Source organism: Mobula hypostoma, chromosome 6 (assembly GCF_963921235.1).
Source record: "Mobula hypostoma chromosome 6, sMobHyp1.1, whole genome shotgun sequence".
In the NCBI taxonomy this organism is placed as follows: Eukaryota; Metazoa; Chordata; class Chondrichthyes; order Myliobatiformes; family Myliobatidae; genus Mobula; species Mobula hypostoma.
The window spans coordinates 100,259,721-100,286,716 of record NC_086102.1 but is presented as its reverse complement, the minus strand read 5'-3'; the positions used below and the strand labels follow the sequence as shown (position 1 = coordinate 100,286,716).

Sequence of the window (26,996 nt, the reverse complement as noted above, 5' to 3'; positions counted from 1 at the left end):
TATTCCTTTGTTTAAGAATTCAAGCAGGAAGATTATCTTCAAACTTGCACAACACTAGTCAGGAGACACCAAAATTATCACATACAATTTTGCTATAATTCATGGCAAGGAATGTGAATGCAGAGGAGAGGGTGCGGATGAGATTTACAGGGATATTGCAAGGTCAAAAAAAAAATGTAGCTGAGGAAAAAATCGGTTCAGATTCAGACACCCGATTTACTTATCACATGTACATCGAAATCTACAATGAATTGTGCCATTTGTATTAATGGCCAACACACCCAAGGATGTGCTGGAGGATGCCTACAAGTGTTACCATAAGCAAGCATGCTCACAATGCTTGGCAGAACAACACAACAAAACAGAACAGTTGTGCACCAAAATGACTTTTTCCTTCTTTCCATTTTCATAATCAAAAGCAAGTTTAGTATCAATGATTATTATCATGAAATTTGCTGTTTTATAGCAGGACAGTGCAAGGCATAAAAAGTTACCATCAGTTACAATAAGAAAGATATTAAAAATAATTATGTACAGTAAAATGAGAGAAAATTTGTGAGGTAGTGTTCATGGATTCATGGACCATTCACAAATCTGATGGCACAGGGGAAGAAGTTGTTCCTATAACATTGAGTATTTCAGGTTCCTGTATCTCCTTCCTGTGGAAGTAGTGAGAAGAAGGCATGTCCTGTGTGGTAGGGGTCCTTAATGATGGATATCACCTATTGAAGATGTCCTCGATAGTGGAGAGCCTATTACCCACTATGGAGCTGGCCGAATCTACAACCCTCTGTGTCTTTTTCCAATCTTATGGATTAGCACTTCCATTCCAAATGGTGATGCAATCAGTTAAAATGCTTTCAACAGTACATCCATAGAAACTTGCTAGTCTTTGGTGGCATACTAAATTTCCTCAAACTCCTAATGAAATATAGCCACTTGTGGGCCTCCTTTGTAACTGCATCAATATGTTGGGCCCAGGATAAATCATTCAGGAACTTGAAACTGCTTACTCTCTCCTTTCCTGATCCCTCGATGAGGACTGGTGTACGTTCACCCTACTTCCCCTTCCTGAGATCCACAATCAATTCCTTGGTCTTACTGACGTTGAGTACAAGGACAGCACTCAACCAGCAGATCTATCTCACTCCTGTACGTCTCCTGGTCAGCATGTGACATTCTGCCCACAAAAATTTATAAATGGCATTTGAGCTGAGCCTAGTGAATAGAGCAGTGGGCTAAGTACATATCCTTGAGGTGAGTTGATTGTCAGCAAGGTGATTCACACTCACTGTAATCTCCCAATAAAGAAGTCAAGGATCCAGTTGCAGAGGTGGATCGTGAATATCTTCCACAAAAGATAGATACAAAACTGAAAGTATGTAGACATGGTGTTCTCAGCTTCAGCCCTTCATCTTTAGATGCAGTGAATGAAGAAAGCTTAAATACTAATTAACATTAACTGCAATCTTGAGAATGAAACATTCTTTCAGTTTGGGAGAGCATCACATCCTAAACAAACATTCACAAACAACATTATCAAATGTATCACACACAAAATGCTGGAGGAACTCAGCAGGTCAGGAAGCAGCAACAGAGGGGAATAAAAAGATGATGTCTTGGCCCGAAACATCAACTGCTTCTTCCAGTCCATAGATGCTGCCTGACCTGCTGAGCTCCTCCAGCATTTTGTGTGTGTTGCATCTGCAGAATCCCTTATGTTCAACACATGTATGCTAAATTTATAAGATAGCATAGAATGTGGCAGACTGCAGACCAGTTTCAGCATTGTGGTGGCATGGTAGCGCCAGCGATCACTGTTCGGGGTTCATTTCCTGCTGCTGTCTGTAAGGTGTTTGTACATGACCCATGATTACATAGGTTTCCTCCGGGTTCCCCTGTTTCCTCCCACAGTGCAAAGATGTATGGATTACGATTAGGCAGGTAAGTTGAGGGCATGATATGCTGGCGGTGGAAGCATGACAACACTTACGGGCTGCCCCACCACACCCTCAGAATGTGTTGTGTCATTGATGCAAACGGTATGTTTCGATGTAGTACATGAGACAAATAAAGCTGATTTTTAGCTTTTGTGCCATCTAGGGACTCCAACTCAGTTCAACACTAGCAACACCACTCCACACATTGAAAGCATCAAGACTGATGACTTGACTGTCAATTTTGCGTTTGATTTCCCAAATGTCATAGTAGAAATGATGCGTTACAGTGTTCTATATAGTTTGCATTGTTCCGGGGCTATCTTTTGAAAGAGCAATTGAAAGTAACGTGGCCATCCAAGCCCTCGAGCGTATTTCAACATCCAATTAGGTGATGAGGCATCTATTCTCAACTCCATTTATCTGCTGTGGCTTTATAATTGCTTAACAGAATTCTATCGATTTTAGTTTTTATCATTTTTTAATTGACCAAGATTCAACAGCTTTTGGGAGGTGCAAAATATCTCTATCACCCTGTAATAAGATGTGCTTCATAAGATTACCGTTGAATGGCTCAGCTCTCCAATTAAGGCAGGTCTTAAGGACTTCTTCCTGCAGTTTTGTTTTCTATTTACCTAATAAAATCCTTTAATTCTATCACTCAGAACATTAAAAAAATAAAGGAATACAAAACAAATGTTTGCTAGCAACACTTTAAAAATTTAACCCTTGTTTTGGTATGGTGCTGATGAATCATGCTAAAAGAAATGCAGTCCCAGTAATGCAGATCTTCTCATGAAACTACGTGGAGTTTGTATGTTCTCCGTGTGAAAACATAGATTTGCTGGTGGTGTGTCAAGTTCATCCCACATCCTGAAAACAGGCTGTACGTTACTGCCAATGTAGATGGGAGCTTCAGAACTGAGCACTTGAGAATGGATGGGCTGCAGGGAAATAAAAAGGATAAGATAGACTAATGGGAAAGCTCTGAGACTTTGCTTAGACTCTATGGGCTAAAATACATTCTCCTATGTCAAAGCAAATATGACAAATATTATGATGGATTCAAATCAGTTTAACCAAAATGCCATGCCTGTTGAGGCAGCCACCAAAGACACTTAGTGTTATTTGCAGAGCATCGTCTCACAGGATCCTAACCAACAGATCAAGATTAGCTAGTATCATTTCCGGCACAAAAGTGCAAAGAAGAATGAAATAACTGTTACTTTATTTTTGATGCAGCACAAAAAAGCACAATAACATAAAGAACCCAATAATAAAACACAATAAATATAATACATAAGATAGCTTATATACAGATTGATTGTATATCCATAAAGTGACACTAGGCAGAGGAGAGTCTAGCTTATATACAGATTGATTGTATATCCATAAAGTGACGCTAGGCAGAGGAGAGTCTGTACATAAGGTGACTGCCAGGAAACAACAAAGTTGTGGTGGTGGCTTGTGTGGAGGTGTTACTGCTTGGGGAAAGTAACTTTTTTGACTCTGGTGGTCCTGATGTGGATGCTACATTGACTCCTCTCTAATGGGACAAACATTCCATGATGTCACTGGCCCTTTTCCGGCACCCTTCTGTATATACTGTATGTCCTTGATCGTGGGTAGGTTGGTGTTGGCGAATCAGCGGGCAGTTTTGACTACCTGTTGGAGAGCCTTAAAGGATACTCCTCTAATTTGAGGCTGTATCCTCTGGTCTGACATTCCCGCCACAGGAAACACCTTCTCCCCGTCCACTCCATCAAGGCCTTTCACCAATTGATAGCTTTCAATTAGGTCACCCCTCATTCTTCTGAATTCTAGTGAATACAGGCCCAGAGCCACCAAACATAGAACATAGAAATCTACAGAACGTTACAAGCGCTTTGGCCCACAACATTGTGCCGACCATTTAAATATTTACTCTACAAACTGCCTAGAATTACCCTACCTATGTAACTATTTAAAAAAATATATATATACACACACTTACTGTAATTTTCACCTTGTTTCTATTATTACGTATTGCAACATATTGCTGCCGCAAAGCAAGAAATTTCATAACATATGCCGGTGATATTAAACCTGATTCTGATTCTTTTTATGAGTTTGCTTGTGCAAATTGATTCATATTGAGATGGTTACACTTCAAAGCTAAGTTATTGGCTCTAAAGCATTTGAGGCATCATGAGGTTGTGTAAAGCATTTTAATCTAAGTAATTCTATCATGCATTGCGAAAAGGTAAGTGCCAAAGTAGTACAATACTGAATTTTAGCAAATCATACTGGGTGATGATTGGGCTGTAGAAATCAACAGACCGCTATTAAATGCTCTTCAAATGATAAGGCATTCAATCTTAGAATCATTTTCATGATCTTCTTTTGAACCCTGTCCAGTTTTAGCATATCCTTTCTAAGATAAGGGGCCCAAAACTGTTCACAGTTCTCCAACTGAGGCCTCAACAGTGCTTCATAAAATCTCAACATCCCATCCTTGCTTTTATATTCTAGTCCTCTTGAAATGAATGTTAATATCACATTTGTCTTCCTCACCACAGATTCAACCTGCAAATTAACCTTTAGGGAATCCTGCACAAGGACTCCTAATTCCCTTTGCGCCTCGGATTTTTGTATGTGTCCATTTAGAAAACAGTCAACCCTTTCATTTCTTCTAGCAAAGTGCATGACCATATACTTCCCAACACTATACTCCATCTGCCACTTCTTTGCCCATTCTCCTAATCTATGTCCTTCTGTAGCCTCTCTACTTCCTCAAAACTACCTGCCCCTCCACCTATCTTCTATCATCTGAAAACTTTGCAACAAAGCCATCATCCAAATCATTGGCATATAACATAAAAAGAATCGATCCCAACAGACCCTAATATAACACCACTAGTCACCGGCAGCCAACCAGAAAAACTTCCCTTTATTCCCACTCTTTGACCCTTCAAATTAGACATTGCTTTATCCATGCTAGAATTTTTCTTGTAATACCATGGACTCATAGCTTGATAAGTAGCTTCAACTGTGGCACCTTGTCAAAGACCTAGTGAAAATCCAAGTACACAACATCAACCGATTCTCCTTTGTCTATCCTGCTTGTTACTTCTTCAAAGAATTCCATCAGATGGTCAGGCAAGATTTTCCTTGAGGAAACTATGTTGACTACGGCCTGTTTTATCATGTGTCTCCAAGTACCCCGAAACCATATCCTTAATAATCAACTTCAACATCTTCCCAACCACTGAGGTCAGACTAACTGGCCTATAGTTCCCTTTCTTCTGCCTCTCTCCCTTCTTGAAGAGTGGAGTGACACTTGTAGACTTCCAGTCTTCCAGAAATATTCTATAATCAATTGATTCTTGAAAGATTATTAATTATGCCTCCACAATATCCTCAGCCACTTCTTTCAGAACCCTGGGGTGTACACTATCTGGTTCAGGTGACTTATCAACCATTCAGTTTCCCAAGAACCTTCACACACTTCACGACCCATGACACCTGGAAATTCCACCATAAGGCTAGTGTCTTCCACAGTGAAGACTGATGCAAAATACTTATTCAGTTCGTCCACTATTTCCTTGTCCCCCATTATTTCCTCTCCAGCATTCCAATATTCACTCTCGCCTCTCTTTCACACTTTATGTATCTGAAGAAACTTTTGGCATCCTCTTTAACATTACTGGCTAGATTACTTTCGTAATGCATCTTTACCTTATGAATTACTTTTTTAGTTGCGCTCTGCTGGTATTTAAAAGCATCCCACTCCTTACTTCTCACTAATGTTTGCTCTATTATATGCCCTCCCTTTGGTTTTTATGTTGGCTTTGACTTCTCTTGTCAGCCATGGTTGCATCATCTTGCCTTTATACTACTTCCTTATATATCCTGTGCCTTCCAAATTACCTCCAGAAATTCAAGCCATTGCTACTCTGCCATCACTCCTGCCAGTGTTCTTTTCCAATCAATTCTGGCCAACTCTTCTCTCATGCCTCTGTAATTCCCTTCACTGTAATACTGATACAGCTGACCTTGACTTCTCCTCCTCAAACTTCAGGATGAATTCAATCAAAATCCCCTAAGTGTTCCTTTACCTTAAGCTCTTTTCAATTCTGGTTCATTGCACAACACCCAATCCAGAATAGCAGATCCCTTGGTGGGCTCAACCATGAGCTGCTCTAAAAAGTCATCTTGCAGGCATTCTGGAAACTCCCCCTTTGGAATCCAGCAGCAACTTTATTTTCCCAATCTACCTACATACTGAAATCCCGAATGACTATTTTAACATTGCCCTTTTGGCACACATTTTTGATCTCCCATTGTATCTTGTAGACACATCTTTACTACTGTCTGGTGATCTCTTTATAACTCAAATCAGGGTCTTTCTACCCTTGCAGTTCCTCAGCTCTATCCACAACGATTCAACACCTTCTGACCTGATGTTACTTCTTTCTAATGATTTGATTTCATTTTTTTTAAACCAACAGAGTACTTTGATGTATGTTGCTTGAATTTCCAGCATCTGCAGAATTCCTGTTGTTAGAGTAACACCACTCTGCCTTCCTGTCTGTCCTTTCAACACAATGTGTATTCCTAGATATTAAGCTCCCAGCTATAATCTTCCTTCAGCCATGATTCAGTGACGCCTACAACATCATACATGTCAATCCGTACCTATGCTACAAATTCATCTACCTTATCACATATACTGCATACATTCAAATATAACACCTTCAGGTACTCACCCTTTTTGATTTTGTCCACCTTTTACGTTGCAACTCATCCTGTTGACTGCAACTTTGCCCTAACATCAGCTCTCCTTGCTAGGAGTCTCACTGTACATGGTCTCTATCTGTAAAGCAACTACCTCATCCCCAGCACTATTACTTTGGTTCCCATCACCTGATGAATTAGTTTAAAACATCCAAACAACTCTAGCCAGCCTGCCCACAAGGGTAGTGTACCCCTCGGGTTCAGGTGTAACTCGTCCCTTTTGTATAGGTCATACTTTTCCCAGAAGTGATCACAATGATCCATAAGTCTGAACCCCTGCCCCCTTTCTTCTGCCACTCATTCACCAGCCAAATCATTCTATTCTTAGCTTCACTGGCAGGTGGCACAGGCAGCAATCCAGAGATCAGTACCCTGGAGGTCCTGTTTGTCAGCTTTCTACTGAGCTCCTGAAAATCTCTCTTCAGGGCCTCCTCACCTTAAGTACCTATGTCATTGTTGCCAATATGTACCGAGACTTATGGCTACACCCATCGAACCTTGTTTCTGTTCCTCTGACTATGGAATCTTCCTATTAACACTGCACTCCTCTTCACCTCTCAGACTCAGTGCCAGAGACCTGATCACTGTGGCTCCACCCCCAGTAGGTCGTCTCCCTCAGTAGTATCTAAAGTTGTATACTTATTATTGAGGGGAACAGCCACAGGTGTACTCTGAACTGGCTGTGCATTTCCCCTCCTTCTCCTGACAGTCACCCTGCAACCTAGGGGTGATTACCTTCGTATAGCTCCAGTCCATCAGCTCCTTGTTCTCCCGTATGAGTCAAAGGTCATCGAGCTGCAGCTCCAGCTCCTTAATACATTCTCTCAGGAGCTGCAGATGTGTTCATCTGAGAGAGTGGAGATCTCCCAGAATTCCCACATCCCACACAGTACAAAACACTGCCCCTGAAGCCATTCTCACTGCACAACTGTGCCCAAATAGATGAGGAATGAACAAATGAGAACAGAGAGTAACTTACAAGACAATTTACCTCACCCAAGCCTGATGAGCCAAAGCCACTCTAAAGACTGGCACACTCCAAAAGAATGGCCACTCCGCTTGCACCTGAATTACTTGTATTCTCCTTTTCTATTGAATCCCTCTTGCTGATTGGTCACTCCTCAACTGAGAGAAACTGCTGCAAAACTCTGCCTTTACAATCTCAATCATTGTCCTGATTAAAAGGTAGCTGTTTTTATGCACCCTGGTGTGGATTGTCTAACTCAGAGAAAACTGACTCAAAGTTCTGCTTTTTAAATCTTGAACGTGGATCTGAAAGGTAGCCCTGCCTCTTGCTGATTGGTTATTCTCAAGTCAGAGAAACTGTTACAAAACTATGCCTTTGAAATCTCAATCGTCAACCTGATTAAAATGTAGCTCTTTTTATGCAGCCTGAAATGGATTGTCTAACATGTTGGGATGTTCTCTACCGTAGAATGACCTGAGTATAGATGGGCATCGTCCAGCTCTCTCTTTAGCCTCCTCAGAAACTACAAGTGTTGGTGAGCTTTCCTGATTATGTAGAATGTGTTCTTAAACTATGAGAGGTTGTGCAAGATGTGCACTCCCAGAAGTTTGAAATTACTCAGTTTCTACTGCTGTGCTGCCGATGTAAAGAGGGGTGCGAATTCTCCTGAAGTCAATAACCATCTCCTTTTCTTGTTGACATTGAGGAAGAGTTTATTTGCCTAGCACCAAGTATTGAGCTCTTCTACCACTTCTCTGTAGGCCATCTCATTATTGTTGGTGATGAGGCACACCACTGTTGTGTCATTAGTGAATTTAGCAATGTGATTAGTCATAGTCATACTTTATTAATCCCGGGGGAAATTAGTTTTCGTTACATTTGCTCCATAAATAATAAATAGTAATAGAACCATAAATAGTTAAACAGTAATATGTGTGACAAAAGACCAAGTCATCAGAAGATTGAGGCCGATAAGAAAGACAATGGGGGAACATTCAGAAATGTTAATGGGAGACGAGAGAGATTAACGAAAAAGAGACACAGTTCCGAGTATTGTCAGAGACCGGTTACTTTGAACCTGAACTGTTTGAAGTTTGATGGACAGGCAATATTCCAGCAGGGGGATAAAAGGAACAGGTTCGCTACAGCAAGACACCACAATACCATGAGATAACGAGACCCTGGAAGTGCGGTGTGCCCCCACAAGTTGGTGGCAGTTTTGGATGTCTGGTCGCGGGACCAACCATAGACGCACAGGGTGAGACGGTACGATCGGCGGGAACCTGGTGTGTGTGTCCACCCTTGCCTGGGTGCCGGGTTCACCGCAGAAGAACGATCGTATCCGGAATGGAGGGTTCACAGTCGGTGACCTCAGAAGACATTAAAAAGGGCTTGCGCCGAAAGCTAACTGGGAGGAATATCAAAGGTCTGATGAATCCGATTTGAATATCAGCATTCGCTCTCTCTCTCTCTCCCCAACGGCACGATGGCGATTACTGCGAACTGAAACTGAACTGAACTCTGTGTCACTTGAGACTGATCATTTTACCCCTAGACTGCGATAGAGCTTGATTGATCCTATTATCCTAGTTCTGTGTACCATGTGTATTTATTCATTGCTAACCTGTTGCATTTATATCCTTACTATTAGAGTACTGTGTTACTTATTTTTTTAATAAAACTTTCTTAGTTCCAGTAATCCAGACTCCAGCTAAGTGGTCCATTTCTGCTGGTTTGGCAACCCAGTTACGGGGTATGTAACATAAGTAGGGTTCTTGTCCGCGATTTTGAATGCTAAATTTGGGACGGGGTAATTGATTGGGTTAAAATTCCCGAAAGAAAGAAAGAGCAAACAGCAGAAATAGAGATTGAGGAATTTCTAAAGGCACCGACCTTGGAGGCATTAGAGGATGCCAGGAAAGTAGAATTGGCAGCTGTGGCCAAACGGTTGAACCTTTTTAAGGGGAAGTCGATAATAAGGAGAGAGGAGATGCACAGAGCTATCATAGAGCATTATGTGTCTAAAGGTGCGTTTCCCCAAGGGGAGCTGGAGGTGATATCTATTGGAAAACCTGGTGGAGACACAGTACAGGTGCAGCTTGAAAAATTGAGACTCGAGCACGAGTTCTGGGTAAGGCAGCTAGAACACGAAGAGAAACAGTTAGAGCAGCAATGAGAAGAGAGAGAGAGACAGTTAGAACAGCAAGAGAGAGAGAGACAGTTGGAGCGAGAAGAGAAACAGAGGGAAAGGGAATTCGAGCTGGAGAGGATAAAGATGAGGACAGCGCAGGGGCCCATGCCGAACCAAGGTGGAGAGTTCAGGGCGACCGAGGAGGTTAGGCTGGTTCCCCCATTTGACGAGACCGATGTTGATCGGTACTTTCTCCATTTTGAAAAAGTTGCTGTAAGTCAGGACTGGCCGAGGGATAAGTGGGCTGTTTTGCTTCAGAGTGTACTTAAAGGAAAAGCCCAACAAGCTTACTCGGCTTTGTCCGCAGAAGATGCCCAGAGGTATGAGGTGGTGAAAGAGGCCATACTCAGGATTTATGAGTTGGTCCCGGAGGCATACCGGCAGAGGTTCCGGAATGCGAGGAAGCAGTGGGACTGCACGTATTTAGAGTATGCCCGTGAGCTGCAGACATATTGTGAGCGTTGGTGCGCCTCAAAAGGGGTCAATGGAGATTATGACAGACTGCTACAGCTAATCCTGATCGAGCAGTTTAAAGGTTGTGTCCCTGAAGGTATGAGACCCTACCTAGATGAGAAAGAGGCAGACACTTTAGCCGCAACTGCTAAGTTAGCGGATGAATACGCGTTAACGCACAAAGCGAAGTTTGCCCCGAGTAAAGGCTACCAGAAGGGTAGTCAGGACGGGGGGGAGAGTCCGCCAGAAAAGTCAGAAAGTAAGCCGGGGACTAGTGAGAAGGATAAGGTAGACCGGGAGCAGTTTGGTAGGAAGTCTCCTGGGGTCGTATGTTATAATTGTGGGAAAGTCGGACACGTTGCGTCCAGGTGCTTTGCCCCAAAGGAGGAGACAGGAAAAGGAAAAGCGGTAGTTCCGACTGGCTGTATTGAGCTGGTAAGCAAACCGCTAGGAGAGAAGAGGTCTGACAAAGTTCAGGAAGGGCGCGAGAGGTTTATCTCGGCCGGATGGGTGTTGGTGAAGGAGGGGTTAAACCCAGTTCCAGTACGGATCTGGAGAGACACGGGAGTGTGTCAGTCATTGATATTAAAGAGTGTGTTAGACTTTAGTTCAGAGACCCAGACTGGGGAGGTCAGGGTCATAAAAGGCATTGGGAAAGGGACTGAGGCAGTACCTTTGCACCAGATACACCTAAAAAGCGACTTGGTCTCCGGACTGGTCACGATCGGGGTGAGGCTCGAACTACCGATGAAAGACGTGGAAGTCTTACTTGGTAATGACCTCGCCGGGGGAAATGTGTTCTCAGCAGTAAAACTGACCAGCCAGCCTGCCAGGATGGAGGCCCTGCCCATGGACTCACAGGTTTATCCCATTTGCGCAGTGACTCGGCGTGTGTCCAGAAAGGCTGCCGAAGTAACTATAGGATTGGCTGAGACGTTTTTACCAGCCTTGTACTGGAGGGGTTAGAAAGTGAAAAGAAGGAGCGTAGTGGAACAGGCGGAAGTGAGGGAGCTGAGGCAGACTTAGCATTAGCCAGGAAGGAATTTGTACAGGCACAGGAGCGAGACGAGAAGCTGATGGTTTCGGCGGAGACAGCTCTCTCTGATGCAGAATTAAAAAGGGAGCCAGTAGGCTATTGTGTGGAGGAGGGAGTGTTAAGGAAGAAAGGGAGACCAAGTACCGTGCCCGCAGATGAGGAATGGGGGATGGTGCCAAAAATTTATGGGGATGAGATTCTTAACCTGGCCCACAAGATACCGCTCGGTGGACATTTTGGGGGGAGGAAAACAGTCGGCGGAATCATGAAAGTTTTACTGGCTGCACAGGAGGAAGGATGATATTGACTATTGCAGACGTGAGCTGACACAGTTACAGGCTTTTGATATGCTAACAGCTTGCCACGACAGGCGAACAAACTTAGTCGGTGTTATCACGAAAATTAATGAGGCTAGGGTGCCACTTGATAAGGGGAAAACCCAGTTTGAAAAGCTAAGTATGGGGCCGACCAGATGGGAGATGTCTATTGTTTTGACCAGTTTTGCTGATAAGGTCTCTCCCTTAATCCCTGAACAAAGAGACCCGTTAAAAGAGCTAATTAAACGGCACGCACACGTAGGTCCAGATGTCCCGAGGCGATGCAAAGAGCTGGGACATGGAGTTGTTGTCACATCAGGTCAGCCTAGTGAGCAACACCCCTATAGAATGATTAATTCAGTGACAAAAGGGCTAAAGAACACAGAAGCGTATATTGGCGATGTAGTGGTCTGGAGTGACACGTGGGAACAGCACATTGTGGCACTGTTTAAACGGCTGTCTAAAGCCAGCCTAACAGTGAACATCGCAAAAAGTGAATTCGGCCACGGAAAAATCACTTATCTGGGATTTGTGGTAAGACAGGGGCAGCTGGCACCAATGCAAGTTAAGGTGCGGGCTATCTCCGACGTCCCAACCCCGACAGACAAGAGAACCCTGAGAAGGTTCTTGGAGATGGTGGGGTACTATAGGAAGTTTTGCAAGAACTTTGCGGTTATTACCCACACTCTTACTAAGCTTTTGCCAAAGAATGCTAAGTTGGTGTGGGACGACCCTTGTTATCTTGGTCCGGGACAAAAACCACTGAGAAGTTACACTGATCACAACTCATTAGTGTTTTTGGCCACTATGAATTTTGCTAAATTGGAGCCTGGTTTTAGAGGATTATTAAAATAACACATATAAAAGGAACGGAAAGTGTGATTGCTGACTGTCTGTCAAGGTGTTGACAACTTAAAGTTCTCTGAATTAGCCAAATAGCTGATGAACATGTATATTTGTGTTTGTATATATTTGTATATTTGTATCTAATAATGTATTCATGCCTATAATTTTTACCCCAGTAAAAATCCTTTGAAGGATAGGGGTGTGACAAAAGACCGAGTTATCAGAAGATTGAGGCCGATAAGAAAGACAATGGGGGAACATTCAGAAATGTTAATGGGAGACGAGAGAGATTAACAAAAGGAGACACAGTTCCGAGTATTGTCAAAGACCGGTTGCTTTGAACCTGAACTGTTTGAAGTTTGATGGACAGGCGATACCCCAGCAGGGGGATAAAAGGAACAGGTTCGCTAAGGCAAGACTCCTTAACACCACGAGATAACGAGACCCTGGAAGTGCGGTGTGCCCCCACAAGTTGGTGGCAGTTTTGGATGTCTGGTCGCGGGACCAACCATAGACGCACAGGGTGAGACGGTACGATCGGCGGGAACCTGGTGTGTGTGTCCACCCTGGCCTGGGTGCCGGGTTCACTGCAGAAGAACGATCGTATCTGGAATGGAGGGGTCACAGTCGGTGACCTCAGAAGACATTAAAAACGGCTTGCGCTGAAAGCTAAGGGCGAGGAATATCAAAGGTCTGTTGAATCCGATTTGAATATCAGCATTCGCTCTCTCTCTCTCTCTCTCTCCCCAACGGCACGACGGCGATTACTGCGAACTGAAACTGAACTGAACTCTGTGTCACTTGAGACTGATCATTTTACCCCTAGACTGCGATAGAGCTTGATTGATCCTATTATCCTAGTTCTGTGTACATGTGTGTTTATTCATCGCTAACCTGTTGCATTTATATCCTTACTATTAGCGTACTGTGTTACTTATTTCTTTAATAAAACTTTCTTAGCTCCAGTAATCCAGACTCCAACTAAGTAGTCCATTTCTGCTGGTTTGGCAACCCAGTTATGGGGTACGTAACAATGTAAATTATGCCAGTAAATTATGAAATAAGTCCAGGACCAGCCTATTGGCTCAGGATGTCTGACCATCCAAGGGAGGAGTTGTAAAGTTTGATGGCCACAGGCAGGAATGACTTCCTATGACGCTCAGTGCTGCATCTCGGTGGAATGAGTTTCTGGCTGAATGTACTCCTGTGCCCACCCAGTACATTATGTAGTGGATGGGAGCCATTGTCCAAGATGGCATGCAACTTAGACAGCATCTTCTTTTCAGACACCACCGTGAGAGAGTCCAGTTCCATCCCCACAACATCACTGGCCTTACAAATGAGTTTGTTGATTCTGTTGGTGTCTGCCACCCTCAGCCTACTGCCCCAGCACACAACAGCAAACATGATAGCACTGGCCACCACAGACTCATAGAACATCCTCAGCATCGTCCAGCAGATGTTAAGGACCTCAGTCTCCTCAGGAAATAGAGACGGCTCTGACCCTTCTTGTAGACAGCCTCAGTGTTCTTTGACCAGTCCAGTTTATTGTCAATTCGTATCCCCAGGTATTTGTAATCCTCCACCATGTCCACACTGACCCCCTGGATGGAAACAGGGGTCACCGGTACCTTAGCTCTCCTCAGGTCTACCACCAGCTCCTTAGTCTTTTTCACATTAAGCTGCAGATAATTCTGCTCACACCATGTGACAAAGTTTCCTACCGTAGCCCTGTACTCAGCCTCATCTCCCTTGCTGATGCATCCAACTATGGCAGAGTCATACTCAGATGTTTGGCTGTGCAGTCATATGTGAGCAGTGGGCTCAGCACACAGCTGGGGGAGGCACCTGCATTGGGAATGATGAGGAACTATCTGTCTGTTCGGTAGGAAGTCCAATACCCAGTTGCACAGTAGTGTATTTAAACCAAGAAATAGGAGTTCGTTCACCAAGGTCCGTGGGACAAGTGTTGAATGCCAAACTGAATTCCAGAAACAGCATTCTGGCATAAGTGTCCTTGTTTTCTCAGTGTGTCATGGCCAGGTACACGACAGATACTATAGCATCTGTCATAGAACAATAGTGTCAGTAGGCATATTGGTGAGTGTTCAATGTGGCAGGAATAGAGTTTTTGATGTGTGCCATTCAATGAACTTCAAGATGATAAGAGACAGTATCACTGGGCTATTGTCATTTAGCTCTGAAGGTGTGGAATTCTTTGGTACTGGGATGATGTAGCTGATTTGAAGCATGTGGGGTCAGCAGCCTGGATGAGTGAAGTGTTGAAGATGTCCATGAAGAGTTAACACAAAATACTCTGCAGATGCTTGGGTCAAAGCAACATGCACAACACATCCTAACAAAGGGTCTTGGCCCGAAACGTTGACTGTTCGTTTCCACGGATGCTGCCCGACCTGCTAAGTTCCTCCAGCGCGTTGTGTGTGTTTCCATGAAGAGTTGGTGTGCACACTTCCTGAGTACTCAGCCTGGAATGTTGTCTTATAGGGGTAGACTCTCTGCAGAATCTTTCTTATGTCTGCTGCTGTTACAGTGTCTGCTACCTGGGAGGGGAATGGCTTTTGAGGCTGGCATTGTGTAGCATGCCTTGAAATGTGAATTTAAGTTGCTTAGAGCATCAGGGAGGGAGGTACCACTGGTACAGTCAACGCTGTTTTTCCTTGCATGGTCAAAAATGCTCAACGCCCAGCCATATATGCATCAAATATATTATTTGACATCTCACTTGTTGCATAACAATATAAGGCCTTGGTAATACTAAATCTAGAGTAATTTTGAACTAAGGGAAGTTGCTTAACAGCAGATCACTAGATTACATGACAAAGACCCTTATTCTATACAATTCAGATGGTGAACATATAGATGTTAAAAGACTGCTTCTCTGTACGCAAGAGACAGTCAGAAAAGGGGTCAACCATTAGGAAGAGGGGATTCTTCTTCACATTGAGAGGTGCGAATCTTAGGAATTGTTGGAGCATACTTACTGAGACTGGAAAGTTGAAAGGGGGAAGAAAACCCTTCTTGGTGCAATTCTGCATTGCCATCATAACATCAGCCATTACAGTCTGGTTTGGTGCAACATCCTCTCACATTCAAAAACTACAGCGAACCGTCATGTCAGCAGAAAAGGTAACTACCCGCAATCTATCATCACTGCAGGACTTGTATATGCCAAGAAAAAGCAGGCAGGAAATATTATTGTGGGCACTACCCATCTGCAAGCTACCTTTGCCAATAGCTCCCTTCTGAAAAGCACTGTAGTTCTATTAAAATAAAAGCCTCAACTCGAAAGTTTCTTCTCCTAGGCAGTTAATCAGATCAACTATTCTAGTTAGCCCCTCACCTCCCTCTATCTGCATTGCACTGTAAACACTTTAAACTACTGTTTATAACAGTTTACATTGGAAATACATGCTGGTATTTATGTGTTTATAAATATTTTATTCCTTAACCTCTAACTTTATTCTTCTGTTATTATTTTTATTGTGCCCTGACCTACACACCACAGCAAATTCGTAATACATGTAAATGTACATGGCAAATGAAGGTGATCTTTGAATGGGAAGCAGTGCCTGGTGTAGCTGCTCAACACTTTCACCATTTTGATGGTACCAATACCTCCTGGATCACTTGTCTATCTCAGGTTCCAACAATATTCACTTCCCATCCCAATACAACTGAGGAGATGTGATACCTACCCTTTTATGTTCTTTCTATGCTGTCCAGAGACCAAAACATATGTTTTGAAGCAGCAATTTGCTTGTACATCCTCAAATTCAAAGTATAGTACATGCTGCTCTGTGTGCCTTTTCTAATCTGCTGAAACCAAATGCATTTTTGCAGAACATCTCCATTTGTTTTTAAAAGAGAATCCTGGTCTTCCACTTAGTTAACTTGTTAACTCTCTTACTTGTGTCTGAGAAACAGAATTTCACTTTCTGACTGAGTATATTACAAACTTCTGGGTCAACACCGAACTGAAAAATTTTACGTATCAGAATCAGGTTTAACATCACTGACATATGCCATGAAATTTGTAGTTTTGTGGTAAAAGGGAACAAAAAGAGCAAAAATAGTGAGATAGAGTTCATTGTCCATTCAGATGGTGGAGGGGAAGTTGTTGTTCCGAACATGTTGATATGTTTGCTGAGGCTCGAGTACCCTCTCTCTGTTGGTACCAATAAGAAGTGGGTGTGTTGTCCTCAGTGATGGGGGTCATTAATGATAGAGCTGCATTTTGAAGATGTCCTTAATGCTGAGGAGGATGCTGGACACATAACCTACAATTCTAGCTTTGTATTTCCACTATTAGATTTCCGAATGGTCCACGGACACTACCTCACTATGCTTCTTTTGCACTCCTGTTTTTAATTGTAACATAGTATTAATGTGCTGCCACAAATCAACAAGTCTCCCAAAACACATCAGTAATAAACCTGATTCTGATATTTCCAACAGTTTCCTTTTTTTCCTCTTCCCTTTTCACTTTCAAATTGAAAGTACACACCTGACATGTGGTAGGAATCTATTTATTTTGTGATCCAGTGCTGAGTATATCCTCCTGGCCCTTCACACAGCACCACCTCAGCAACCCCAGACAACCGAATTAAACCTAACCGAATCACAGGACAATTAACTAATCTGGTACTTCTATGGATTGTGGGAGGAAACTGCAGCACCTGGGGAAAACCTATGCATTCCACATACCCTTACAAAGTGAACTCCTTACAGAGGACTCCCTAAATGAAGATTTGATCAACATGTTTTGCATTAATGCTTCTCATGCTATCAAAACAATGAACCCATCAGTTTTATTAGTAAACTGATATCATAATTTATTTAACAGACCAAAGTTGGTGGGGTTGTAGATAATTCAGGACAGCGTAAGTCACCACAGACATTGATAGGATGCAGAGCTGAGCTGAGATGAGGCAGATGAAGTGATTCACTTTGGATGGTCAAATCTGAAGGCAGAATACAGGGATAATGGTAGGATTCAGACCAGCATGGAAGAACAGAGGGATCTTGAGGTTCACATCCAAAGATCCTTCAAAGTTTTAGTGCAAGCTGATAGGGAGTATGGTGTATTGGCCTTCATTAGTCAGGGAACTGAATTCAAGAGCTGCAAGATAGCGTTGCAGCTCTATAAAACTCTGGGTCGTCTCATTATAGGAAGGGCATGGAAGCTTTAGCAAGGGTACAGAGGAGATTTACCAGGATGATGCCTTGATTAGAAAACATGCCTTATGGGGATAGGTTGAGTGAGCTAAGGCTTTTCTCTTTGAAGAGGAGGATAACAGATGACTTGATAAGTGTAGTACAAGATGATAAGATGCATATATTGAATAGACAGCCAGGGTGGAAATGGCTAGTACAAGGGAGCAAAACTTTAAGGTGTTGGGAGGAAAGTATAGGAGGGGTGTCAGAGGCATGCTTTTTTGGTGAGTGTGGAGTGCACTGCCCACGGTGGTGAAGAAGCCAGGCACATTTAACAGACTCTTAGATTGGCACATGAATGAAAGAAAAATGGATGGCCAAGTAGGAGGGAAGGGTTAGAATAATCTTGGAGTAGGTTATAAACTTGGCACAACATTGTGGGCCAAAGGGCTTCCACTGTGCTGTTGAATATTCTATACTCTATAACTAAATGCTGCGAACAAGGCAACTGCTTTTTATTGACATACTGTAGTTCCAAACTGCCTGAAGTCCATTATTGCCATCCAAGCACAAAATGATATTTAAATGTCAACAATCCCATTAAAGTTTGTCTTTCTTCTTCACAATGTGAATATTGCATATAAAGGTAGTATTTATGACCTTAGTTATCTCTGATATAGTTGAGTGGTTAGCTAAGTCACTTCAGAACGTAGTGAAGAGTTGGCTTCAGTGGCATGGAACTGGAATAATCCACAAGCCAAATCATCTTTAAATAAAACAAATGAAATGTTGGTGGTATTTTTGACAGATGCAGAGACAGTTTTACTCATTCAGTTTTTAAGTATTTGTCCTTGACAATAACAGTCAAGCTCATGTTTGATGGAATTTCAGTAAAGGCCTTTGAATTATAGGTGTTGGAGCAAACTGCATAACTTTACCTTTTACATTCTAAAATAATTCTTTGAAACATAATGAAATGAGTCTTTTCCTAGAGTGATACTCCAGGATTGTTTCAAACAGCTGTCTTCCTCAGATTTCAGTCTAGCTTTGTTTTGGCACTGCTTCACAGAACTTGTTTTCTGATTTTTTTAAAAAAGGAGCTATTTCTGAATCAGAGTTCAACAGAGCATAATGTGAATATGGAATGTGTGTGTCAAAAAGACCAGATGTTAGCTTGATCTCTTGTGGGTACAATGAGCAGTAGCTATGGTCTTATAGTTCCATCACGAGTGAATAAGAAATTTGGATTCAAAAATAGATGAACAAGTTAACAATGTTAGTGTAATGTTTAAAAATAATTTTTGTAAACAAATGCCACATGGTATTCATATAGCAAGTAGAATATCATGCATATTCATTGTAACAGACTCTCTGATAAGAGACACAAGTCACAGATGACCTGAAATATTCTGAAAAACACTGTTCATCTGCATGATAGTGCATGTGGTGGGAGCTGGGAATGGGTTAGCTAATGAATTCCAATATTATTTACACAATTTATTATTTGACTAAGCATAGTACAAACATTTACCCTGGTCAAACAAATCAACCATGTGACATTTACCTGCCAGACCCCAAAAAACTGTTGAGATTTAAATTAGTGAACGGCGACTGACTCATAAAAAGGATTTGCATTTCTGGAGAGTCTTTCACGGTCTCAGGATGTCCCAAAGCACTATGATGTTCAGTGATTGTTGCAATGCAGCAACCACGATCTAACTGCGGGCTGCAAACTTTCTCAAACAGTCAATTGATTTGGTCTGCTTAGGTGACTCTGATGGAAGGACAGCTGCAATAACTCTCCAGCTCTCCTCTCAAACAATGCAATGTTATTTTACACTAAAACTTACCAACTCCTCCGTAAGCCAAGAGATCAAACTATACTACCACACCTCAATATTACACTGGAATGCCAGCTCGGATTTCTGGAACGGTATTTGAACTTTTGAAACGACCTGCTGAGGCATGGTTAACACATTCACAATGATTCCTTAAAGATAGGCGAAGTGGGGGTGGGGGAAGTTTTGTCAGGGGTTGTCATGCGGCGGGGGGGACAAGGACAGGGACGTCTGGTTGCTATATCTGCTTGTCATGAGTGCGGTGGGGGAGGGCGGGAGGTATGCGGTGATCTGGTTGCTTAACACGGGGGAGGGGGGTTAATGTCTCGGTGACCGCCGCCGGCAATCCCGACCAGAGACCCGAGCTCACCGGCTGTCAATCCCTCTCAGCATAGACTAAATATACTCTTGACTGGCTTCAGCCTTCCCCTTCCTCCACACAAACAACCCTCCCTCTGTCCCTCAACGCCTGCTGCGGGGAATAGAACCGCTGACAACTCACCAACAACAAGAAACAAGTAGCTTGAGAATCCCAAGCCCTGCGCAGCGCCATATTGCCACGGTGGTCCTCTTGTACATGCGCACACCCACTCGGGAAAGGTGGGGGAAGGGTGCAAAGCGTGGCTGGGGCCGCAGCGAACCTTGGGAATTGTAGTCACCAGCGACCTCTTTCCAAGTTCAGAACCAGAAAACTACAAATCCCGATAACTAAGATAATGCGCATGCGTATTATCGATCAGTGGATCAATCCAAGAAAGCCGGGTGGCTACACAGGAGTTGGGGAGGAGTAGATTTTAAGAATGTTCATATAAATCAAAGAAGTTCGATTTTAACCAATATTAAGCATTGGAATTAGTAAATGAAAATTATATTTGATAATAAAATCATAAATAATTGCTATTCTTGTACAGAAAACCGTAATTGTATATTTATATAAAGTTCTTTCAGAGCATTGTCACCCTTTGTCAGTTACTAATTAAAATGTCCCTGTTAGTGGTTCTGGCTGCCCTGTGGGAATATGATTTCGGTGAGAGAGCCGTCACTTTGCAGATTAGTGCCTGTGGATAGTGTAACCACTGCGTGCTGGAAAGACGCTTTTTAAATGCAATCGGGATTAAAGCGAGGCGGAAAACAGAACACATTTCTTCCTTAAATAAACGGGACGACCATTTTTATGGTGAGCAAAAACGATGTTTTGATTTTGTAACTTCTGTTTTTTTATAAAAAGTTTTTAAAAAGTTTTACAAACTTTTAATGTAACTTTTAATCAGTGCATATTGAACTTCAGGACAAAAATAGCGCGAGACCTGTAATAGCATTAGCTCCGCTTTCATACAAATAGATTACATTTTATGTGTATATAAAAGATGAGCTTGTATTAACATAATAGATGTGAATATCTTTTGGAAAGTGAAGGTTTTTATATTTCGCCGAGCAGTTTTACATTTATGGTTCTGTTACTGAAATACTGAATATTTTGTGGTTAAATTCTCAGTGAAATTTATATCCAGCTGTTTGCTAATGTTAAACTCGATATGTGTTTGGTGTTTTTTAAAAAAATATTTACATGTTTTAGCGAAAAGCCGGACTCTGTCGTGTTGTGCGATTTTCGCAATGTTGTAACTAAGTCGGTGCAGAATTGTGTCGGATCAAGTAGATAGGAGTTCGTAGCGTAATAGTTAAATGCTCAACATGCATGCGAATTCTTGATAAATTGTATGACTTTTTAGAAAAGCTGGGAGTGAATCCTTTTCAAGTGCACATTGAAATAATATGACAAGGACCATTAAATAATGCAACCAGCGGATGAGATCAGAAGGCTGATCTGATATTTGCAACCGTTTGTGTCTTACAATTGATAAGCATACAAGAATTCACGTTGTTACTACTCCAATTGTATTCCAGAAACTTGGTTTTTAAAAAAGGAACATATATTTAATATTGGATTTATTTGTTTAGGTAACATGTTTGCATATTTTTGGACCTGCCGTTTGATTGTATGATCTGGTCGATCGCAAATGTCTCGCTTGAGTGAACCGACTTAATGCTTTGCTCCCGAGCTGCTGAAAAGTTCTAAGGTGGGAGACCGTTCCTCCTTCGTAGTATTCTGTAGGGGGTCCCGAGGTGGCTTGTGGTCTGCGGCTACATTCTCTGTGTAATCCGCTGTTACTGTGTTAGGGTCACGTTTCTCTTGGCTATTGTACGCAGAGCGTTGCGCGGACAGGGAGATTTAAACAAAAAAAAACAAAACATTTAATACAAAGCTTCGTTTTCGCCCTCAACTGGAAGCCTAGAGGTGATTAAAAACTTTAGCCTACAAAAATAAAGGCGACAGACACTTCGGGTATTTTTACGGCGGTTCCAAGATTCTGGTATCAGTTCAGGAATATCTGTTTATAAACGGAGGGGGAGGTGATTTGCTGGATATACTGTATATTGGCTATTTCTAATCTACCTGTGTACCTTGTACAGCAGGCAATTAAAACAGCAGTGTTGTGGCAATCTAGTTGTCGTAACTGCCAAAAAAATTCTTTGAATCATCTTGTGCAATAACTTAAAATGTTACTATGTGTACCATAATTGATTGGGGTCAAAACGGAGCCAAAACGTTATTATTCCTCGCTCATATTAGGTAGTGCCGGGTGTGTGTGTGAGTGTGTGTGTGTGTGTGTGAGAGAGAGAGAGGGAGAGAGAGAGATCAAGCCTGTGTCTGTCTTTTCTTCCCTGTGGGGAGTTAGCAAAGTGATGTATGAGGAGCGTTTGATGGCTCTGGGCCTGTACTCGCTTGAGTTTGGGGGGGGGGGAGAGAATCGCATTGAAACATATCGAATATTGAAAGGCGTAGACACAGTGAACGTGGAGAGGAAGCTAGCTCCCTATAGCGGGGGAGTCTAGGACAGCCTCAGAATAGAGGGACATCCCTTTAGAACAGAGAGGAGGAGGAATTTCTTTAGCCAGAGGGTGGTGAATCTGTGGAATTCATTGCCAAAAACGGCTGTGGAGGCCAACTCAATGGATATATTTAAAACGGAGGTTCTTTATTAGTAAAGATGTTACGGGGAGACGGCATGAGAATGAAGTTGAAAGGGATAATAAATTAGACGTGATGGAATGACGGAGCAGACTCGATGGACCGAATGGCCTAATTCTGCTTCTATGGTCTCATGACGGCATTGGGACGGTACTCCCCCTCCATTCCCGTAATCGGTATACAGAGGGCTGGTGAGAGTAGAAATGTGTCCTGCTGAAAGTGCTCCCGTCTTTTTCACTGGTGGGGCGGGGGTGGGGATGGAATGCGATTAACCAGGGTGTCCACGACCCGGTAATGTTGGTGGTTTTGTTTTGCCTGGGGGAGAACGTCCGCTGTCTCGACAAGGTGACTCTAAGCGAGACAGACATCGAGAACTCTTCACTTTACACTAGGGACAATAGCTTTTGTTAGAGACCTCGTTCCAGGATTCAGATGCCACGTCGTGCATTGTACAACGGCAGAGAATTAAAATGATAAATCTCGGTTTGAAACCGGTACTCCCATCGCCCGAGCCAGCAGTGTGTAGATCGGAGGGACTGAGTACATAATGTAGACTAATGCCTTTCACGTAGAACGATGGACACTCTTCTGAGGATATTTAATGGCACCGTTCAGGCAGTACTGTAATGAGCTCTCTCAGTGCTCTGCCCAGTACTTAACTCTCAGTACGACCAGAATCAAACTAATTAAATAACGACAATACAGGCGGCTGCAAATGCTGAGACCCAGAGCAACACACAAACCTGCTCAGAAACTCAGCGGGTTGGGCAGCATCTGCGGAAGGAGGTCGAGACCCTTCATCAGGACCTAAATAGCGAATCGCGTGGAATAGTTCGATGGTAGGGCTCCGTTGTAAGTTTGTGAAGGAAGTATACGCGGGAATCGCGTTCTTAAAGCGAAGTCATAGACACAGTAGGCAGAGTCGCTTATTTGCGTGAAATTCGGTGACCCTACAGAGGCCGCGAATCTCTGAATGAAATATCAATGACATTCCGTGAAATTTGTTGCTTTGTGGCAGCATTACAATGCAATACATAAAATATACTCTAAATTACAATGGTAAATAAGTTATATATATGTAGTACGAAAATAGTGAGGTCGTGTTCACGACTTCGTAGTCCGTTCAGAACTCTGGTGGACGGAAGAAGCCGTTCTTAAAACGTTGCGTGTGTGCCTTCAGGATCCTGTACCTCCTCCCTGATAGTAGCAATGAGAAGGGGGCACGTCCTGGGTGATGGGGGTCCTTGATGGTGGACGGCATCGTTTTGAGCATCGCGGCTGGGGAAGCCAGTGCCCATGATAGAGCTGATTGAGTTTACAACTCTCAGCAGCTTATTTCAATCCTGAGCAGTGGCCCCCTCCACACGAGACAGTGACGCAACCAGTCAGAATGTCCTCCGCAGTACATCAGTAGAAATTTGCTAGAGTCCAAATCTCCTTTCCAAGTCTTTGGAATTCTCTTTCGTGGAAAGGCCATGGATGGCAATACATAAAGAAATGAGATGACTGAGGGTGATGGTGAAAATTGGGCTTTCACTCCGTTGAAAGTTGGAGGCAGAACCGCTCTGCCCAAGACCACAGGAAGTTGCAAAGAGTTGTGAAGGCATCACACTAACCAGCTTCCAACACCCCCCCCCACTCTGCACTTTCAACTGCCTCAGTGAAACAGCAACCATCACACTAACCAGCTTCCAACACCCCCCCCCCCACTCTGCACTTTCAACTGCCTCGGTGAAACAGCAACCATCACACTAACCAGCTTCCAACACCCCCCCCCCACTCTGCACTTCCAACTGCCTCAGTGAAACAGCAACCATCACACTAACCAGCTTCCAACACCACCCCCCCCCCCACTCTGCACTTTCAACTGCCTCGGTGAAACAGCAACCATAACTGAACAGCAAATTTTTCTAAAGTGTTACTTCCTCAGAATTTGTGATTATGATAGACCATTTGAAGCTGAACACCAATATAATTTCAGACAATTTGTATCACGTAGGAATTTGGAGGAATAAGAAATTAACTTTTATGAATATAATGTGTTAAATTCCATAATGGTGCTGATGCTTTGCTGTTTGCCGGAGCTAAAAATGTTTTGTTGATGATTTTATTTGTACTCAGTGTCCATGTTTCTTTGTACTAAGGCTTTTTCCTTAAGTGTCTAACAATAATCAGCCTGTATTGATAGATTCCAGTTGCCCTAATACTGTTTCTCCATGATGGCAATGTCTTGGTGAAACCTTTCACTGTGCTCATCACTGACAGCGCCAAGATCCGCAGGGAAGAAGGCTAAATGGGAATGCAGAAAATGAATCGTTAGTGACCTGTTACTCTTAGTGGTTTTGTATGCTTGAAACATGTTGTCAACCAGCTGTACATAGTTTTGTGCTCTGTAGTTGCCATGAAGATTTTCAACAACATCCTTGAATGCCTTCAGTGTGTTTTTCTCTGGTCCCACTAGAAGTTCTTCCAATTGCCTGTCATCAATGACCTGTTTGATTTGTGGACCAACAAAGATGCCTTCCTTAATCCGGGCATCAGTTATTGTGGGAAAACATTTGTCTCAAATATTGAAATCCTTTACCTTCCTTGTTCATCATTTTCACAAGCTTTTCACATGGCCCAGTTTTATATGAAGAGGAGCAAAACTATCTTTATTATGTCTACAAGTGACTTCTGTGCCTCAGTTTTCTGCCCGAGAACCAATTGCTTACAGAGTGGCCAGTCTTTTTTTAACGTAATGAGATTCTTTAGTGTGGCTGTCCCACTTGCAAATGAAACAACTGTACTTGGTGTATCTCTAGTAGCAGTGTTTCTACTTTCAGATCACCACAGATGTTCCAGATGTAGTCGCTGTACTCTACGTGTTTCAACAAGACTTTCCAAATTTTGGTAGTTTTGTGTCATGTGTACTGCATAGCCACTTAGCACTGAAGGGAGGACATTGCTTTGGTGTAGCAGCTCAGCTTTCAGATCAACTCGGAATAAGACACCATTGTTGGGGGTCATGCTAGCAACCCAAAACATGTCCAGGCTTGCATGGACAAGATAGAAAACTTCTCAGCTTGCATTGTGGGCAACATTTTAATTAACTTTTGAATTATGAATTGACATAACAAATATAGGCAATTCCAGAAAATAGTGCATGCTGGGGAAATTTCATGGTGATTTCCATGATCAGTAACCCAAAATCCATAAGATTCACCCAAAAGTATTCAGAAAGCAAAATCTCTGTTGTCTGGTGTAATCAAAGACCCTTCCCACCCTCGTCATACTTTCTATAGAGACAACCTACTGAGGATGCCAGAATTGATCCCCGAACTCCAATGTCCTGAACTGTAATAGTGTCATGCTAACCACCATGGTGCCCCAGCATGGAGGTTAACCAGATGGAACGTGTGGTGGTGCTCCTCCAGCCAGGGAGTGGCTGTAGGGGAGGGCATGGACCAAAATGTTGGAATGGGAATGGCAATAATTTAAAAAATATATTAAGGTGCCCTAAGGGATCTGGTTAATCTTTAAAATACCTTGTTAGGGTCATGGAGTTATATAGCATAGAGAAAGGCTCTTCAGACCGACAAGGAAAATATTTATCCAAGCTGTCATTGAACATCTTTACTCCATCTGCAACAACAGGTGAGATTTCCTGCAGGTCACCCATTTTAATTCCACTTCCCATTTTCATTCTGACACATTGCCCAAGCCTTCCTCTACTGCCTCTCTCTGTTGGAGGAGAACCACCTCCTATTCCATCTGTGTAGCCTCCACCCTGGTAGTGCAACACCAGACCAGCTCAGGGCACTGGAGTTCAGAGTTCAATCCCAGTGACCTCTGTAAGGCTGTCTCCCCATGGAATGTGTGGGTTTTCCCAGATACTCCCACAGGCCTACAGGGGAGGTCAACTGGTCATTGTAACTTGTCATGCGAGGAAGTTAGGGTTGCATTGGTGTTGGGGTTACTGGGGGGGGTGTTGCAGCTGAAAGAGACGGAAGAGTGGGGGTGCAGTTCAAAGAGACGGAAGGGTGGGGGTGCAGTTCAAATAGATGGAGGGGGTGCAGTTCAAAGAGATGGAGGAGTGGGGGTTGCAGTTCAGAGATGGGGGGTGCAGTTCAAAGAAACGGAAGGGTGGGGGGGTGCAGCTCAAAGAGACGGAGGGAGCTGCTCCACACTGCATCTCCAAATAAAAGCAATCCTGACAATATGAACATTGATTTCTCTGAACTTCTCTCTTATTTCATTCCCCATTCTGACTCCCCTCTTATCTCTTCTCTTCTCTTCAACTGCCCAAAGAATGCACTCTGGTTCCCCTCCCCCTTCCCTTTCTCCTCTCCTATCAGAGTAATTCTTTTTCAGCCCTTTGCTTCCACCTATCACCTCCCAGCTTCTCACTTCACTCCCCCCCTCCCATCCACCTTTCCCCTCACCTGTT

General features: G+C 43.1%; 2 protein-coding genes across 5 annotated transcripts in view; one reads left to right on the top strand and one right to left on the bottom strand.

The window, feature by feature from the left end:
• pdia5 (protein disulfide isomerase family A, member 5) overlaps positions 1–20,153 on the bottom strand; it is a 215,339-nt gene extending 195,186 nt beyond the window's left edge. The window contains exon 1 of the mRNA XM_063049955.1: positions 20,039–20,153. Coding sequence (XP_062906025.1) covers positions 20,039–20,089 — 51 coding nt within the window. The 5' untranslated portion in view covers positions 20,090–20,153. The remainder of the gene's footprint in view (positions 1–20,038) is intronic.
• A 404-nt stretch (positions 20,154–20,557) lies between these two features.
• The window catches only part of sema5ba (sema domain, seven thrombospondin repeats (type 1 and type 1-like), transmembrane domain (TM) and short cytoplasmic domain, (semaphorin) 5Ba), a 541,923-nt gene continuing 535,484 nt past the window's right edge, over positions 20,558–26,996 (top strand). For 3 of the 4 annotated variants that reach the window (XM_063051327.1, XM_063051326.1, XM_063051325.1), the window contains exon 1: positions 20,558–20,713. The gene's annotated coding sequence lies outside the window, so the exon portion shown is untranslated. Of the gene's footprint in view, positions 20,714–21,495; positions 21,615–26,996 lie in introns of all 4 variants that reach the window. The other variant, XM_063051328.1, reaches the window with a different exon arrangement.